Below are 17,990 nucleotides of genomic sequence, written 5' to 3' on the forward strand. Positions count from 1 at the left end.
TCTGTCATATCTTTGATTACTATGTTCTGTTGTAGTAAAGTTCAAACCCAGTGGCCCACTATAAAGAATTCCTGTAGCCTAAGGGTAAAGACATTTGATTTAGCAACGTTAGAAACCCCTGGAAAAATAAACTGTAGAGATGCATAGATGACCTACTTGAATAAATTCAGCCATCATTGTTCAAGGCTGACTCTCTTATAAATTATTTCTATCCTTGCTGGAGAGAAACCTACTTAATGCTAACCCAAGTCAGTTTTCTTTGAATGTACAGCATTGTTCTATACTAATATTCATATTTCTAAACTACAAGATCACCTTCCTCATATAACATAGGACAATGATTTGTTTCTCCTGATCATGGAGCTAGCTGACAAGACTAATATTCAATTTAAATTTCAGTGAGAAAAAGGAAATAAAATATTTTTGAGGACTCAGATTAGAAATAAAGATGATAAAAAAACAAGCAGCATGGATTATAACCCATACTGGATTTTCACAAATGTGTGCCATTTTAAGAGACTGGAAAATTGTATAAATATAAAACATGCTACAATAAAATGCTAAAAACAACGGTTGGAGATTATAGACAAATAGCAGTGTGCTGTACATTTATATGGGCATAGTGTTGAAAACTAACCAAACTTCTTTGAAAAACAGTTTAGAAATCCTGTTTCACAGGTGACTTGGAACAAAACTGCCTCAATGATGTTATCAGCACTAGGCTATTACTTCTCAAGTAACAACGTTTGTAATGGAAGCACTGAATGAGTTCCCTTTATTCCCTAACTGTGTTATAGCAATTGTCCAGTTTTATTACAGTGTCCTTTGCAGTGTAACTTATTAACAAGCAACTGAAGTGTCGTGTCGTCAGGAGTTTAATTATTTGTAAGCAGCTCATCCTATGCAATTTACTGCTTTTAGAAGTTAATGTTGAACTCAAGAAATAAAACTTGAAAAGTTGGTGACCTTTGATAACATACGTACATATGTAATGTATTTTTGGTGAGGATGTTTATAGCTTTGGTCTTAAATTCTATTTTTTGTTGGTGTTGCTAAACTTCTTAGTGGAAATGAGAGAATGGTTGTACATACCAATATGCATACTTGATATTTCATTTCACTGTACATATTTTAAAATATTAGAGAAGCTCTAGTGCATGCCACTTTAAAAGCCTCACAATTTCGAAGTTAACTTGTCTAATCCTATTTCTCCCTACTTCGGAATCTTAATTAGAAGGAGATAAAAACCATCATTTGACTAAATTATTGTCTTGAATCTGTAGCAAAGGTATAATCCGCAATTGGGCCAATTAGTGTACCCCATAGTTAGCTATGCTGAGGCAGGCAACTTGATTAGATCTGACACCAGCCTAGTTCCCACTGTTGTTTTGCCAGGTATGATGGTCAGACTTCAAAGGGCTTGAGGCATCAGCAGGGCAAGGTTTGGAGGCCAGCTTAGGTCCGGTCGTTAATCTCTCTGCTAAAACCACAGCAGCCATCACACAAAACAAGCTTACACGACACAATCATGCGGTATTAAAGTTTGGGTTGAGTCATGCCAATTTGCCTTTGATTTTCTGATGATTGAGTAAAAGATGGCTACATGACTAGACACATACTAAAAATGTACTGATTAGGTAAGTTCTTCAAATATTTGAAATATTTTTGATTTTTCAGTCAAATAATATGACATGCTGTTTATCTTAATAAAACTTTCTGGCAGAGAAGTACTTGAAATTCCATTTGTATTTAGTATACCTTGAGTTAACAAAATGTTTGGCACATCTCATGCTTCTCTTTTATGTAATTTCCCCCATAATTTCAAAGTTATTTGTATAAAAATATAAAGAAAACTTGGTAATATACTATTGTATTATCTTAAACAGAACAGTAAGAAAACTATTTTTTCCTTACGGATATTTATTCTCATTTAAAATTATTCACATAAAGGGAATTTCCTCATAATTATTTTCCACTTAAATGCTGAGTAAAGTGCTGCTCAGCTGATGTGATTACATAAGTGTTCCTTTCTTCTGCATTCTGATTTGTTGAAATGTTGCAGTAATGGTGACATGTTTCCATTCTGAGGAAAGCCTAGGGCTGCTTTAGTATTATTCCAAATGATTGAAATTGCCATCTTGCTGACTTTCCTTTAGGCAGCTTTAGGCCTGTTTACTTTTGTATTTGTTTCTCATGTTCCATCTGAGTTTGGCCAGCAGGACAACTCTACCTGGTTTGACAAAACAGTTGGAATAAAGACTCAATACTGATTAATCTTTTCTGCTCTCTAATGCTGATCATATAGAATTCTGCCTCTCAAACTTTAATAACCATGACTATTGGATTTTATATATTGTAAGTTGTTGTTAGTGACAAGGAATTGTATGAAGGGAAAATAACAGATACATATTTTAAATAATGAATAAATTCATTTATCGTGTGCAAATATGTTAAAGTGTTTCACATATTGACAAGTACATTAGCTGAATTAAAGCAAGCTGTATAAGTTAGTGTTGGTCTATAGGAAGACACAGAGGATGCAGATAGGACAGAAAAGCCAGTCTTGGGTGCTGCATGCTAAGAGGTTGAAATAGGAGACCAGGTAAAGAATTGAAGTATCCTTTCACCACACCACTTCCATGAAAACTCAAGTGTCATCCATAACTTAGGATGAATTCAGCAGTTTATTTAAGCCTTGCCCTAACTTTACAGCAGTGACTCATGTCCTGGTGACTAGAAGACTCATTTTTTATAATCCTTCATAATTTTTCATCTTCCATTGGTGCTTTCATATGGATTGCTGTCTGATCAGGCTTCAAAAACATGGTTACTGAATGGTTTAGGCAAGTGTGATGATATTGTGTCTGCCCTACATGATTTACCTTGGTGGTCTATAAAGCAGAGAGGAGAGCTGGTCTTGTGGTAGCAAGCATGACTTGTCCCCATAGCTAAGCAGGGTCTTCCCTGGTTGCATATGAATGGGAGACTTGATGTGTGAGCACTGCAAGATATTCCCCTCAGGGGATGAAGCTGCTCTGGGAAGAGCAGAAGGTTTCAAGTTCCCTCCCTGACTTCTCCAAGATAGGGGTTAGAGAGATTCCTGCCTGCAACCTTGGAGAAGCCACTGCCAGTCTGTGAAGACAATACTGAGCTAGATAGACTGACTCAGTATATGGCAGTTTCCTGTGTTCCAGAGGTTTGTATTTATTAATTTTCCAGTTTATAGTGGAACTAATAAAAGCCATGGCTATATTAGAAACTTTGAGGATCTCATCATTCTACCTTGTGATTGGACTTATTTTAAATTTTTACTGTATGCTGCCTTGAGTGCCTATTTGGTAGAAAGAGGGTATAAGCACATTATAAATAATGTATGCTGTCATATGCTGTTCAGTGCAGTACTTGCCCCTCTGGATAGTTCCTTCAACTGCACCATTAAAAATAACATGAGGACTGTTGATGTATTTTACCTCTTTAGTGTCTTTATATCTTCCTTTTCCCTCCTTTTTTAAAGGCAGAATACAATATTAATAAAACATAATTAGGAAAAAACTAATGTATGTATGCTGTACAATATAAAAGCAATATTTGGTAAGGGGCTGCTCTATAATTCATAGTATGGACAGACAAGAGTGCAACAGTAGTGAACGTTCACATTTTCATGTGTAAAGCAAAGCGCTCTTTTCTGAAAGAATGCTACTTGAGGGGGGAAACAAAATATGTAGTCCAGATTTGAACTGAGTAAATGTATGTGTTCAACTAATGGTTAGAGCAGAGGTTAGTGCCTCCAGTTTCACACACACACACACACACAGACAGAGTTGCTATTCTGACCTTCAACTGAATGTGTGTAGATCAGGGTGAGACCAGTATGCATACACTCAAAGATTGTCTGAAAAGGGTTTCCTGTTTCCAAGCATTAACTATATAGAGATTGTACTATATGACATTTTAACTGGTAAATTCATGCTAAGTCTCTGGAATGTGGGGAACAACATGTTTCCCAAAGATCTTCTGCTTTGACTTTTGTGCTTGAATTACTCCAAGCTGTCAATTATCAATCTCTATATCAGTATGTATGAGATATTTTCTGTAGTGTTCTATCCTTATGAGTAAGCAGTTTTAGATATATTACTTTTTAAAAAATACTTTCTTGTTTTCCTTTTCACTAAAAATATGTTTCTCAAAGGGGTTAATGTGAAATATCCTGGCCAACATGCTGTGTAATGCAACAATGGCATTTCTAACCTGCTGGGGCTGCTGCACATATAAAAAGTAGCTCCAGCAGTGTTGTGCCAGAGTGCACTTGTACAACTACCCCAAACAGCACAGAGACCACTTGCATTGCACTACTTCAGTTGTTTCCAATGGAAGTAGCACTGCACACATGCAGTTGTGCAGTAAATAACATATATTTTGAGAACCCAATAGTATAAGAATAATGAGCTGTGGTGTTCATTCTATAAAATGCCTATTATTAAAGAACAGTGTTGGGTATTCCCTGAGGTGTCACTAGGAAAGGTGAAAAGAAAGGCATTTAGGAAAGGTGTACACTTAACTCCTTTTTAAATGTATGTTTATCAATGTTAATCTACTTCAAGAAATAGGAAGGTAATTCACATGACCATGGGGGCTCGGGAGGACTGGGGGGAAGGCAGAAGTCTGCCTGCCTTCCCCCACATGATCCTGTGCCCAAACAGGGCTCTGCCACCCACATGCCCACATGAGCAGTGTGATGATCCAGAGGCAGGGGAAGGAAGCCTGACTGCCAGGAATTCCACAATGCACCACACAAGCAGCACAGTCCATTGGGGAAATTCCAGCTGCTGGGTCGCTCCCCCCACCCCCAGCTCTATTATCTAGATGGCTGCCGGCAGCCCAAGCACTCACAAGCACTCACATGAGGTAGGAGGCACACACGCATCTTCCTACCTCACTTTTAGCACAGGTATAAAAACAGGGTTACCTGGGGTGGAGCACCAATCATATACCATGCAATCATATACCATGCAGCAAATTTGATCTTCATCTATTGAATCCTAAAGGTATATTCATTATCCATAACAGAATGTATCAATCATTGGTATAACCGCTGCCTAGGCTTCTGTAGCTTATTGTAATAGTTAACAACAATGCTTTTCCAGATAGGCTTGAGAAGGAGTCCCTGCCTTGCTATGTCCAAAGACTGATGTAGGGCATCACTTCACACTGCATCACAAGATAAAACAATATACAGTGTGAGGTCCTGGGAGCAGCAGGATCTCAAGATCTTTGGCCACCTGAAATGGGGTGCCAGATCCTACCACACCCTATCTGATGCCCTCCTCTGCCAGAACCACTGTTCTTGCCACATACATGCCCACTCTCAGCCCCTGTGCAGCACAAGCAGCTCCAACTATCCTTCCTCTTCATTGTAGTGTGCCATATTCAAAGGAGAATGACTGAAGGAGGAAGTGTAAAGAACATGAAAATAGTAGCCTAGAGCATCTCCCCAGCAGATGATCTAGGGCCACTTCCATCCTCTTCCGCTTCATCGTTCTCATTTCAATATGCCACACCAAGATGTGCAGCATAACATGGCAAGGACAGTGGCAAGAAGGAGGGTGGTGATGAGAGTGAGGATGGCGAGGCAGCTGGCAGTCAGAAGATGACAGTTGCCACCCCCAATAATCCACCACCTGAGGTGAGTGCCTCATCATGCTTTATTAGGAGGACTGCTCTTCCAGGGAGGCTTTTAGGGCTTTTTAAAAGAATGGTCAAACATAAGGTGCTAAAAACTGGTTTATTTTTTTACACCAACAAAAATGCTTTATCTGCAATCAACCTGAACCAATTAATCCTACTGAGGTTTGGAATATCCTGAGAAAAATACCAGAGGATATAATTTCCTCTGAAGAATAGTGAAAACTCAACATATGACAGACATTATTATTGAAGTAATCTAATACATCAGTGTTGTAGCACCTTGATTTCACCCTCCTTTGCCCCCCCCCCTTTTAACGTATATTGGTGCTATATCCTTTCCCCACCCCCTTTTGTTTCTGCTGGGTTTCAAAGGTTCCTCATGGCCTCTAGGCTCCCCTGAAATTTTAAAAAGTCAGGAACTCTTTTTCTCACACACGTTCATACACACAGGCTTCATGCTTAAGTTAAATTTCTCTCTATTTGATTCATTTCCCCAACAACTCAAGCATGCAAGAAGTTAACACATGAAAAGAAGGGATGTAGACATTGTCTTCCCATGCCAAGGAAGTGGGCCTACCATCAGACTGAAGAAAACTGGACAAATTACAGGCCAAACTATGCATTACGTTGCACGCATGGTGAACTGAGGTTAGCTGATCTTTGCCTTGAAATGTCATTTTTATTGTAAAGGTGGTCCTTCCTCAATTATCATACATCCTGAAAAGTTCTGAGTTTGGAGCAGTCTCCGCTACTAGCTTGTAGCCTGTAGGAGCTTGTGTCAAGACCCTGGTGCCCACAGGAGGGCAAGTGGATTCTCACTTGAACCATTTTCAGGAACAACTGTACAAGAGTCCTGCAGTCACCAGTCTGCACACATTATATTCTACCCAGAAGCTGTAAACCTGTGATGCTTTGTACACAGAGATGGGAGGGAACCAAATACAGCTACTATAGAGGGTCAAGGACACAAGGAATCATTGAGCAGTATCCATACTTTACATGCATGCAGCATTGCTGGCTTCTTCCATTCACAAGAAGGTGAGTTCTGCTCATGCAAGGGCTTCTTGCATGAGTGCACCTCTCCAGTTCATGATGGAAGGAACTTTCACTGGTTGTGCTGCACTATGCAAAGGATCTGGATCCCTCCCAATCACTAGCCACAAGAGTCAGCCCCAGGAATGATTGGTATTTCTGGCCCATGCTGGACTGGCGTTTGGTCCACCTCTTACAGGATCACTCTTCGGTCATTTGTCATCTTGACACTGGCTATGATTTATGAATCTGGGTCTTTGGCATGTTGTGATTTGAACTGCATATCTGGGGACTGCTTGTGCTAGTGTCATGTTTCTGTGATACATTTGTTTTATGGATCACACCTTTTGTGTGCAACTATGTGAATGCTGCAATTAAGTGGATTTCTTTTTGTAAAAGGTAGTTATTTCATATGTCATACTTTCCAGGGGTGCAGCTATAATTGAACAAGGGGGGAACAAATGTATCTGGGCCCCTGAGTGAGGGAGGCCCACTGTCTGGGAGACAGCTCACTCTTCACTCTCCTCCACCAACCTTCCAGACTCAATGGCACACTGTTGGCTCTTGATCGCTTATTTTGGCTTCAAAAAAGACAAGCCTTCTCCAGGAGGTATATATGTAGGTAGCTGGTATATATATTTATAAAGATATTTCTGAGCCAGAGGAGAGAGAGAGAGAGAGTGTGTGTGTGTGTGTGTGTGTGTGTGTGTGTGTGTGTGTGTGTGTGTGTGTGTATCAGTGTCTGAACGCATGGGAAGTGTGTGATATTATTTGCATAGGAGTGAGAAAAAGGGTGTGCTGAGAATGTTTTGTTTTTCACCAAGTCCTTACACTACAGCAGACATAGAGGGGTGGAGAAGAAGTTGGGTGTGGGGACATGGGCTCATCTTCACTTTTGTCTTAGGGCCCACTCCAGCCTCATTACGCCCTGCTACTTTCCCATTCCTTAAGAACCTACAGCTCTTTTCATGTAACAAGGTGACCAGTGCTTGTAATCCCTAATACTAAATCAGACCTCTGCCACTTTTCACTGATCCCATTGGTTACTATTATGGCTGACTGGCATACTGTACAGAGTTCCATCCATCTAAGAGAGAGGTGTGTGTGCTGTGCTGCTGAAATGCATTTTACAGCCCACTTATACTGCTTGCTGAGATGAGGCTGCTTCATGCCTACTAAGCATTGTGCCGCAGTTGCCGTGTGACTCCCTTTATTCACAATGAGAGTGGCATTACAACTGTGTTGATGCACTGCTTAGTGGGCACAGACCCACTACAGCACAGGCAGGCTGTAGGGTGCATTGAAGCAGTGCACATGCTTCTCTCTTTGATGGATGGATCTCTTTGCAGTATGACAGTGTCTTTTTCCTTTTAATTAGGCTAAAACAGCTAAGTTTGTTGGTATCATAAATGCAAATTTGTCATCATTCTACATGATTAGGTTATCTTTCCTTATACTGAGTCAGTAGTGACTCATGCATTGGTTTACTAATTGCTTCAGCTGCTGCATGGGAAAGGGAGACCCAAAACCTTGTTGGAGGTGTCAGGAGATTGCTCTGGAGATAAAGGGGATGCTGCTTCAGACCTAAGCAGTTTCCTGGTTGTTGAGTGTGTAGCAAATCCCAGCATTGGCTATGGTATCAGCAGCCCATACTGGGCACTACTACCCACTCAAGCCCTATTTAGACATTTATGTTGACAGGTGTCTGTACACATACGTATTTTTGAATGGCTATACCTGTGTTCATTTTAAAGGGTACAGGTCCCTCAAATGCATGGCACAGATAGAAAGTGTACTACTGTAACCTGCATTCAACATGATGTATGAATAAATGTACATGAGTACAGATCTGTACCTGTGTACACCATGCACTCGTTACATGAACATATATCATCATTATCATTTATTCAATTTCTATACCGCCCTTCAAAAAATGGCTCAGGGTGGTTTGCACAGATAGATAGATAGATAGATAAGAAAGATGGATCCCTGTCCCTGAAGGGCTCACAATCTAAAAGAAACATAAGACAGACACCAGGAACAGTCTCTGGAGGTATAGTGCTGGGGGTGGATAGGGCCATTTACTCTGCCCCCCCCCCCGCTAAATGAAGAGAATCACCACATTAAAAGGTGCCTCTTTGCCAAGTTAGCATGGGTGTTAATAGGGCTTCAGTAATTATGTGCCAGCGTGGGGCTGAAATAGCAGCCTCTCTGATTTCATTGTAACTTCCTGATCCCCTCTGGTGAGGGTGCCAGATTCACTGACAAACTGCTGTACAAACTGTATGTGCACACACAAGCACAAAGATATATTTTTCTCACCTCTTTTCCTGGAACAACTCCTCTCAGAAGATATACTCTGATTATATTGCATATTTTCCTGAAAAATGATTGTTTTCTCTATGTCAGTGCCTTTCAATAAAGTTTTTGTAACTGATTTAAGTAAAGTTTAGATTATACTGTGGTGTGTGTTTGTGTATATGTATACTGAGCATACTGTTAGTACTGTTTCAGTTATAATATTTCTAGAAAATATTTAATTAAAGTTGTGAACCAACTTCCTGGTTTGGTAGATCTTAACAAAAATAAAAACTTGCACATCACTGCCTACAAGATGTGCTGAATGAGTCCCTAAGTGCAACACAGAAAAAGTTAAGTGCTCAAGTTCTATTGAAGGCAGTCTTAAAGCATCACTGGACTTTCTCTGTACCTCAGACTGGGATTTTGCCTTATTAAGATAACTTTATTGTAAAACTGTCCGTTTTCTGGTGGTATTTCCAAAGCTTTATTTGGTTTATTTTTTCCCCGAGTTATAATTCTCCTTTCTTGCAATAAAAGCCATTTTGCAAAATCATTTTTGTGTCTGGAACTTTAGCAGTTGGGTTACAGATTTCTGAATTCAGTGTAATGGCATTTCTTATAAAGAAATACGGTAGCACTTGTGTGGTCAGGGATGGCTTGGGAACTCTCCAAAATACACACACCAGCATGCAAAGGGTGGTTCTGCTTTATTTTTAATTTCTTGGGAACTGTAACATCATTCAAAGGTGGGGGGGACGGGACTTGGTCTGTCTCAAGTGCCCCCAAGCTCCCATTTTGTAGCAGAAGCTCCAGGCACGTTGTGTGTGGCAGGGGGTCTCAATTCCCTGGTCTGATAAAGCCTTCTGGCAGATGGACTTGCTTTTCACAGGTACATAATTTAGCACTATGAGAATGGTGGAAATCCTGGTAAGCCAGTCATAAAACCTCTGCAGGGAGAAAAGTATTATAGACTGTACAGTTAAGAAACAACTACAGAAAGAAAAGGGGTCTGGGCTTCATGCTAAATAGGGAGACCCATATATTTGAGGACTAAAAAAAAAAAAGTGTGGATAGCTCTGAAGGTGTTAACATTTAGTGTGTAACATCTTGCTGCTGCTTTTGCCTGTAGGAAATGAAAGAGCTTTGAGGCTCACCTGAAACATAAAGGCCACATTGGATGTTTCCTTGTTCTATAACAAGAAACACATCCTTATATGAACATGACATCCTGAGTTTCCACTTCAGCTCAAGGGCTGGAAGACACCAGATCAAAGAAACCATTTCTTTGACTTGAAAAAGGATTAAGGGTCCAAGCCAAAAGACATTTAGTTGTGAGATACTCCTATTAGTTTAAATTGGATTCAGTCAACATACTTCTAATAAAAGTTCCAAACTAAAAGATGTCAATAAACTGCAATGAATGTATGTAATGGTCCAAGTCATAATCATCTTGCTTAAACACACGCACACACTCACACTGTTGTCAAGATCTTTTCATTGATTGCAGATAAAGACATGTAGGAATGATATGGCTCTGAAATCTATTTAAACAGAAATTAAGTGTAAACTTTCTTAAGCAATAGAAGTCTCTACAGATTAATTCTGTCATAACTGCATTTTCCATTCTGCATTATTTCATCTACTAGCCAGTTCAGGTTCTTTTTACCTGGTATGGTGTACTTCACTGAATTGTTTTGTCAGACGCTGTCAAGCCAACCTACCATTGTTAAAGAAAATCAAACTAAATCATTTTGGCATGAGCCTTCCAGGAAAAAGGCTCAAAATATGAAAGGTTTGATTGTATTGTATTGTAAAAGACTGCCTGTCAAAAATGAAATACATTCTTTCAGAAATTTTGAATAAATAAATGGTTTTTAAATACTGACAGTACATCTTATCCAAAGTTTTGAATTATTAGTTTTAAACTATCATTGCTTTGACTATAATATGTGAAATGCAGTTCCTTTTTTTCTCCTTCTGAATATTGATGATGTGTAGAAACGTTAGGAATACTACACTATCAAGGCATTGAATTTGAAAACTATGGTATCAACATTAATTGAAATTTATATTTGCGAACTGAAAGTCTTAATGTGAAACACACCATCAGTCTTGCTTCTCCAAATTAAGGGCAAGCAGCCCTATCTGGAATAACACAGAATAATGGTTGTAACATTCCATGACTGCAGAACAAGATTGAAAGTTGGAGGCATTTATAAAGCTTGGAATGTGACAAAGGGACAATAGTTGGCTCTGCCAATAAAGGGAGTAAATGGCCCATTTGTAATATGTTCTTGCCTGAACATAGCTGGCTCGTGGGCAGTAGATATGTGGGTTACTTTAGCATAGAACTGGTTGAAACATAACAGAAAACCATGGTTTCCTATTATGAGAACAAACCTCAGAAAGCCATGGGCTCTTCATTTCATTCTTACATGCAAGATGACAGTGAAAGCTTAGCTTTCAGTTTGAACTAAAATACAGTTCCATGTTTATTATTATTTATTATTGTTATTTCTTGTTTACACAGGTGTTATTGACTGGTTTGTTTTATCCAGACATCGAGTCCTTCCCAAGGACCTGGGATGGCTCAGTGCTGTTGCTGTTATTATTATAGATATCGTCACAGAATATAGGCTGTTCCCAGTAAAGTTGCTTTTTGTAATTGACTGATGGTGATTTCTGTGACCCCTATAGTGCTGAGGTGCTCTTCAAGGTGTTTTGAAATTGCTCCTAGGGTGCCAATTACTATTGGGATTATTTTGGTCTTCTTCTCCCACAGCATTTCAATTCTGATTTGTAGATCTTTGTATTTTGTTATTTTTTCTATTTCTTTTTCTTTATTCTGCTATCACCTGGTATTGCTGTATCGATTATTGTAACTTGTTTTTCTTTCTTCGTGACTACAGTTATATCTGGTGTATTGTGTGGCAGATGTTTGTGTATTTGTAATCAAAAGTCCCATAATATTTGTCCATCTTCATTTTCTACAACTTTTTCATAGTTATGGTGCCACCAATTTTTGGCTACTGGTAGCATGTATTTTTTGCAGATGTTCCAGTGTATCATTGCTGCTACCTTGTCATGCCTTTGTTTGTAGTCAGTCTGTGCGATCTTTTTAAAACAGCTGATTGGGTGGTCCACTGTTTCATCTGCTTCTTTACAAAGGTGGCACTTGCTGTTTGTTATTGACTTTTCTACTTTTCCTCTCATTGCCTTTGTTCTTAGTGCCTGTTCTTATGCAGCTCGTATTAAACCCTCTCTTTCTCTCTTCAAGTGCCATTCTTAAGCCACTGCCAGGTCTTGGAGATGTTTGATTTTCCAGGTATATTGTGCAAAGATTGACCATGCAGTGGCTTATTTTTCCATTTTTCTGCTTGGTTCTTGACTTGTTCTTTCTTGTAGGCCTGCTTTGTTTCATTGGTGTTGAATAGTTTCTCGTTCTTGACCATTTGAAGTGCATCTTCTTCACTGTCCTTGATATATTCTTCCAGGCCTCTTGCAGCATTCCTCTTCCACCTGAGCTGCGAGGGAGGTATAGCCTATCTAAATCACTTCGGGGGTGCAGAGCATGATTGATGGTCATGATTTTCCTGGTCTTACGGGAAATGGTCCGTAATCATGGTCAATATTTGCACAATATAAGTGGAAAATCAGACATCACCAAGACCTGGCAATGGTTAAGAATGGCAACTTGAAGAAAGAAACAGAGGGTTTAATACAGGCTGCACAAGAACAGGCACTAAGAACAAATGCAATAAGAGCAAAAGTCGAAAAGTCAACAACAAACAGCAAGTGCCACCTTTGTAAAGAAGCAGATGAAACTGTGGACCACCTAATCAGCTGTTGTAAAAAGATCGCACAGACTGACTACAAACAAAGGCATGACAAAGTAGCAGGGATGATACACTGGAACATCTGCAAAAAATACAAGCTACCTGTAGCCAAGAATTGGTGGGACCATACAATTGAAAAAGTTGTAGAAAATGAAGATGTAAAAATATTATGGGACTTTTGATTACAAATAGACAAACATCTGCCACACAATACACCAGATATAACTAGAGTCGGGAAGGAATTAAAACAAGTCAAAATAATCAACATAGCAATACCAGGGGATAGCAGAATAGAAGAAAAAGAAATAGAAAAAATCACCAAATACAAAGATCTACAAATTGAAATTGTGGCAGAAAAAGACCCAAATAATCCCAGTGGTAATTGGCCCCCTGGGTGCAGTTCCAAAAGACCTTGAAGAGCACCTCAACACCATAAGGGCCACAGAAATCACCATCAGCCAATTACAAAAAGCAGCTTTACTGGGAACAGCCTATATTCTGCGACGATATCTATAACAACAGCAACAACATTGACAATAAAATTCTGGCGTCCCAGGTCCTTGGGAAGGACTAGATGTCTGGATGAAACAAACCAGTCAATAACACCTGTCTGACTGTGTAAAATAATGAAAATAATAATAATTTGCTGCTTTATTATTTCCAGGACTTCTCTAATTTTCCTTGAATCTAGATGGTATTTTTGGATCAGATATTGTTTGGTGTTTTCATTCTTCAGCTTCTTGTCTTTAATATCTTTCAATTTACTAGCATCTGATCTAAGCCTGGTGATTTTATTTTCTAATCTAATCTTCCATTTAAGAACATAAGAACAGACCTGCTGGATCAGGCCTAAGGCCCATCTAGTCCAGCATCCTGTTTCTCACAGTGGCCCACCAGATGCCGCTGGAAGCCTCAGGCAGGAGTTGAGGGCGTGCCCTCTCTCCTGCCATTACTCCCCTGCAACTGGTACTCAGAGGCACCCCACCCCCGAGGCTGGAGGTGGCCCACAGCCCTCCGACTAGTAGCCATTGATAGACCTCTCCTCCATGAAGTCATCCAAACCCCTCTTAAAGCCATCCAGCTTGTTGGCTGTCACCACATCCTGTGGCAGAGAGTTCCACAAGTGGATCACGCATTGTGTGAAAAAGTACTTCCGTTTGTTTGTCCTCGACCTCCTGGCAATCAATTTCATGGAGTGACCCCTGGTTCTAGTGTTGTGTGAGAGGGAAAAGAATCTCTCTCTCTCCACTTACTCCACGCCATGCATGATTTTATAGACCTCTATCATGTCTCCCCGCAGTCGTCTTTTTTACAAACTAAAAAGCCCCAGGTGTTCTAGTCTTGCCTCATAAGAAAGGTGCTCTAGGCCCCTGATCATCTTGGTTGCCCTCTTCTGTACCTTCTCCAGTTCAACAATGTCCTTTTTAAGATGTGGTGACCAGAATTGTACGCAGTACTCCAAGTGTGGTCGCACCATAGTTTTGTATAAGGGCATTATAATGTTAGCCATTTTATTTTCAATCCCCTTTCTAATGATCCCTAGCATGGAATTTGCCTTTTTCACAGCTGCCGCACATTGAGTCGACACTTTCAACGAGCTGTCAACCACAACCCCAAGATCCCTCTCCTGGTCCGTCACCGACAGTTCGGATCCCATCAGCTTATACTTGAAGTTGGGGTTTTTCGTCCCAATGTGCATCACTTTACACCTGCTAACATTGAACCGCATTTGCCATTTTGTCGCCCACTCCCCCAGTTTGGAGAGATCCTTTTGGAGCTGCTCACAATCCGTTTTGGATTTCACTACCCAGAAGACTTTGGTATCATCTGCAAATTTGGCCACATCGCTGCTTACCCCTGATTCTTGATCATTTATGAATAAATTAAAAAGCACTGGTCCCAGTACAGATCCCTGGGGGACCCCACTTCTTACTTCCCTCCATTGTGAAAACTCTCCATTGATACCTACCCTCTGTTTCCTGTCTTTCAACCAGTTAGCAATCTACACATGTACTTGTCCCTTTATCCCATGACAGCTAAGTTTCCTCAGGAGTCTTTGATGAGGAACTTTGTCAAAAGCTTTTTGGAAGTCCAGGTAGACTATGTCAACTGGATCACCTTTATCCACATACTTGTTGACACTCTCAAAGAAGTCCAAAAGGTTGGTGAGGCAAGATTTACCTTTGTGGAAGCCATGCTGGCTCACTCCCAGCAGGGCCTGTTCTTCTGTGTGCTTTACAATTTTATCCTTGAGGATGCTTTCCATCAATTTGCCCGGAACGGACGTTAGGCTAACCGGCCTGTAATTTCCCGGATCGCCCCTGGATCCCTTTTTGAAAAACGGTGTTACATTTGCTACTCTCCAGTCCTCTGGTACAGAGCCCGATTTCAGGGATAAGTTAAATATTTTAGCAAGGAGGTCGGCAATTTCACATTTGAGTTCTTTGAGGACTCTTGGATGGATGCCATCCGGCCCTGGTGATTTGTTAGCTTTCCGTTTTTCCAGACAGTTTAGAACATCATCCCTTATTACTGCTATCAGACTCAGCTCTCTAGCCTCCATCCCTAAAAAGCCTGGTTCAGGAACAGGTATATGCTCAGTATCCTCTGCCGTGAAGACAGACGCAAAGAACTCATTCAGCTTCTCTGCAACCTCCATATCCTCCTTAATAATCCCTTTCACTCCCTCATTGTCTAATGGCCCAACCGCCTCCCTGGCAGGTTTCCTGCTTTTGATGTACTTAAAGAAGTTTTTGTTATTCCCCTTGATACTTTCTGGCGAAATGTTCCTCAAACTCTCTTTTTGCCTCCCTTATTGTCACCTTGCATTTCTTTTGCCAGAGTTTGTGTTCCTTTCTGTTCTCTTCGTTTGGACAGGCCTTCCAATTTTGGAAGGAAGTCTTCTTCCCTTTTATGGCTTCCTTGACGGTACCCGTTAGCCATGCTGGCATCCTCCTGGACTTAGTGGTACCTTTCCTCCTTTTGGGTATACAATCTAACTGGGCTTCTAGTATTATGGTTTTGAGTAAACTCCATGCACTCTGGAGAGAAGTGACTCTCCTGATTTCCCCCCTCAGCTTTCTTTTCACCATACTCCTCATTTTGGAGAAGTTTCCTCTTTTGAAATTTAAAATGTCTGTGTTTGACATCCTTGATGATTCTCTCCCCCATGTATGCTGAATTTGATGGCACTGTGGTCACTGTTCCCTAAAGGGTCGATGACACTGACATCACGCACCAGGTCCTGGGTGTCACTCAGAATTAGATCCAAGGTCGCCTTCTCTCTGGTTGGTTCCATGACCAACTGTTCTAAGGCACAGTCATTTAGCGTATCTAGAAATTTGACCTCTTTGTCCTGACTTGAATGTGAATTTACCCAGTCTATGTGTGGGTAGTTGAAATCACCCATAATTACATCCCTGCCTCTCTTTGACGCCTCCCTGATTTCCTCCTGCATCTCCCAGTCACTGTCAACATTTTGATCCAGAGGACGATAGCACGTCCCCAGTAGCACGATTCCTTTCCGGCCTTGTATAGTCATCCACGGGGTTTCTGTGGAGGACTCCAGTCCACTTAGGTTTTCTAGCTTGTTAGATTCTATCCCTTCTCTAACATACAGTGCTACCCCTCCTCCAAGGCGCCCCTCCCTGTCCTTCCTATAGAGTTTATACCCAGGAATAACAGTGTCCCACCGGTTCTCACTGTTCCACCATGTTTCTGTTATGCCCACTATGTCTATTTCTGCATTAGCAACCAAGCACTCCAGCTCACCCATCTTGGCTCAGAGGCTTCTGGCATTGGCATACAAGCACCTATACACTGAATCTCTCCCCTGATGTATGCTATTCTTTTGACTCTTTGACCTGCTGGCACAGCCTCCCGTCTGCTGTTTATGCAGTTCTGCTCCGTCCCCATCTGTTTTATTTGAATTCTTTGCAGCCTCACACTTTAAAGGATGGCTTTTGCAAAACGGGATACTGCCCAGCTCCCATCGGCTGTTCCCCAAGTGTCATTTTAAAAGCTGCTCTGCAACCTTTTTGATTTTAAGCACCAGCAGTCGGGTTCCATCTTGGTTCAAGTGCAGCCCATCCCTTTTGTACAGGCCTTGCTTGCCCCAAAATGTGTCCCAGTACCTAACAAATCTAAACCCCTCCTCCCGGCACCACTGTCTCATCCACGCATTGAAACCCCTCAGCTCTGCCTGTCTCACTGTACTTGCGTGTGGAACAGGTAGCATTTCTGAGAATGCTACCTTGGGGGTCCTGGATTTCAAAATGCTACCTATCAGCCTAAATTTGGCTTCCAGGACCTCCCGACTGCATTTCCCCACATTGTTGGTGCCAACATGCACCACGACAGCTGTCTCCTCCCCAGCACTGCCTAGGAGCCTGTCTAGACGCTGTGTAATGTCCGCAACCTTCGCACCAGGCAGGCAAGTCACCGTGCGGTCAACACGCGGGTCACAAACCCATCTCTCTATCCCCCTAATGATCGAATCACCAACTACAAGGAGGCCCCCACCCCCCAGAGGAGTATCCCCTGTGAGAGAGGATATGGGCTCATCATCCATGGAAGGGGTCCCTTCTAAAGGAGCATTTCCCTCTTCCTCAGACCGATGTCCTCCTCGCCCAAGACCTTCATTCTCCCTGGCAGCAGAGGAGCTACCAGCCCTGGAGTGGGATGCCTCTATCACATCCCTGAAGGTCTCATCCACGTGCCTCTCTGTCTCCCTGAGCTTCTCCAGATCCGCCACCTTGGTCTTGAGGGAACGGATTTGTTCCCTGAGAGCCAGGAGCTCCTTGCACCGAGCACACACCCATGACTTCTGCCCATGGGGCAAATAGTCGTACATGTGGCACTCTGTGCAATACACTGGGAAGTGCCCCTTACCCTGCTGACCTTCTATCTTCATACTGTTTTAGTTGGCTCTTTACAGTATTTAGCAATAGCAATAGCAATAGCAATAGCACTTACATTTATATACCGCTTTATAGCCGGAGCTCTCTAAGCAGTTTACAATGATTTAGCATATTACCCCCAACATTTTGGGTACTCATTTTACCGACCTCGGAAGGATGGAAGGCTGAGTCAACCTTGAGCCTTGACTCAGGAGCTTTAGGGAGCTTATTGTCCGTT

At 41.3% G+C, this 17,990-nt stretch overlaps 1 protein-coding gene and 1 long non-coding RNA gene across 5 annotated transcripts in view; one reads left to right on the forward strand and one right to left on the reverse strand.

The window, feature by feature from the left end:
* ELP4 (elongator acetyltransferase complex subunit 4) overlaps window positions 1–17,990 on the forward strand; it is a 283,969-nt gene that overhangs the window by 140,366 nt on the left and 125,613 nt on the right. The window contains exon 10 of one of the 4 annotated variants that reach the window (XM_053283057.1): window positions 400–2,340. The exons of the other annotated variants lie outside the window; for them this stretch is intronic. Coding sequence (XP_053139032.1) covers window positions 400–402 — 3 coding nt within the window. The 3' untranslated portion in view covers window positions 403–2,340. Of the gene's footprint in view, window positions 1–399; window positions 2,341–17,990 lie in introns of those variants that run through there. 4 annotated transcript variants of the gene reach the window in all.
* The window catches only part of LOC128339339 (uncharacterized), a 36,062-nt gene that overhangs the window by 17,846 nt on the left and 226 nt on the right, over window positions 1–17,990 (reverse strand). The window lies entirely within an intron of this gene.

The sequence above is a fragment of the Hemicordylus capensis genome, chromosome 1 (genome assembly GCF_027244095.1).
Source record: "Hemicordylus capensis ecotype Gifberg chromosome 1, rHemCap1.1.pri, whole genome shotgun sequence".
Classification (NCBI taxonomy): domain Eukaryota; kingdom Metazoa; phylum Chordata; class Lepidosauria; order Squamata; family Cordylidae; genus Hemicordylus; species Hemicordylus capensis.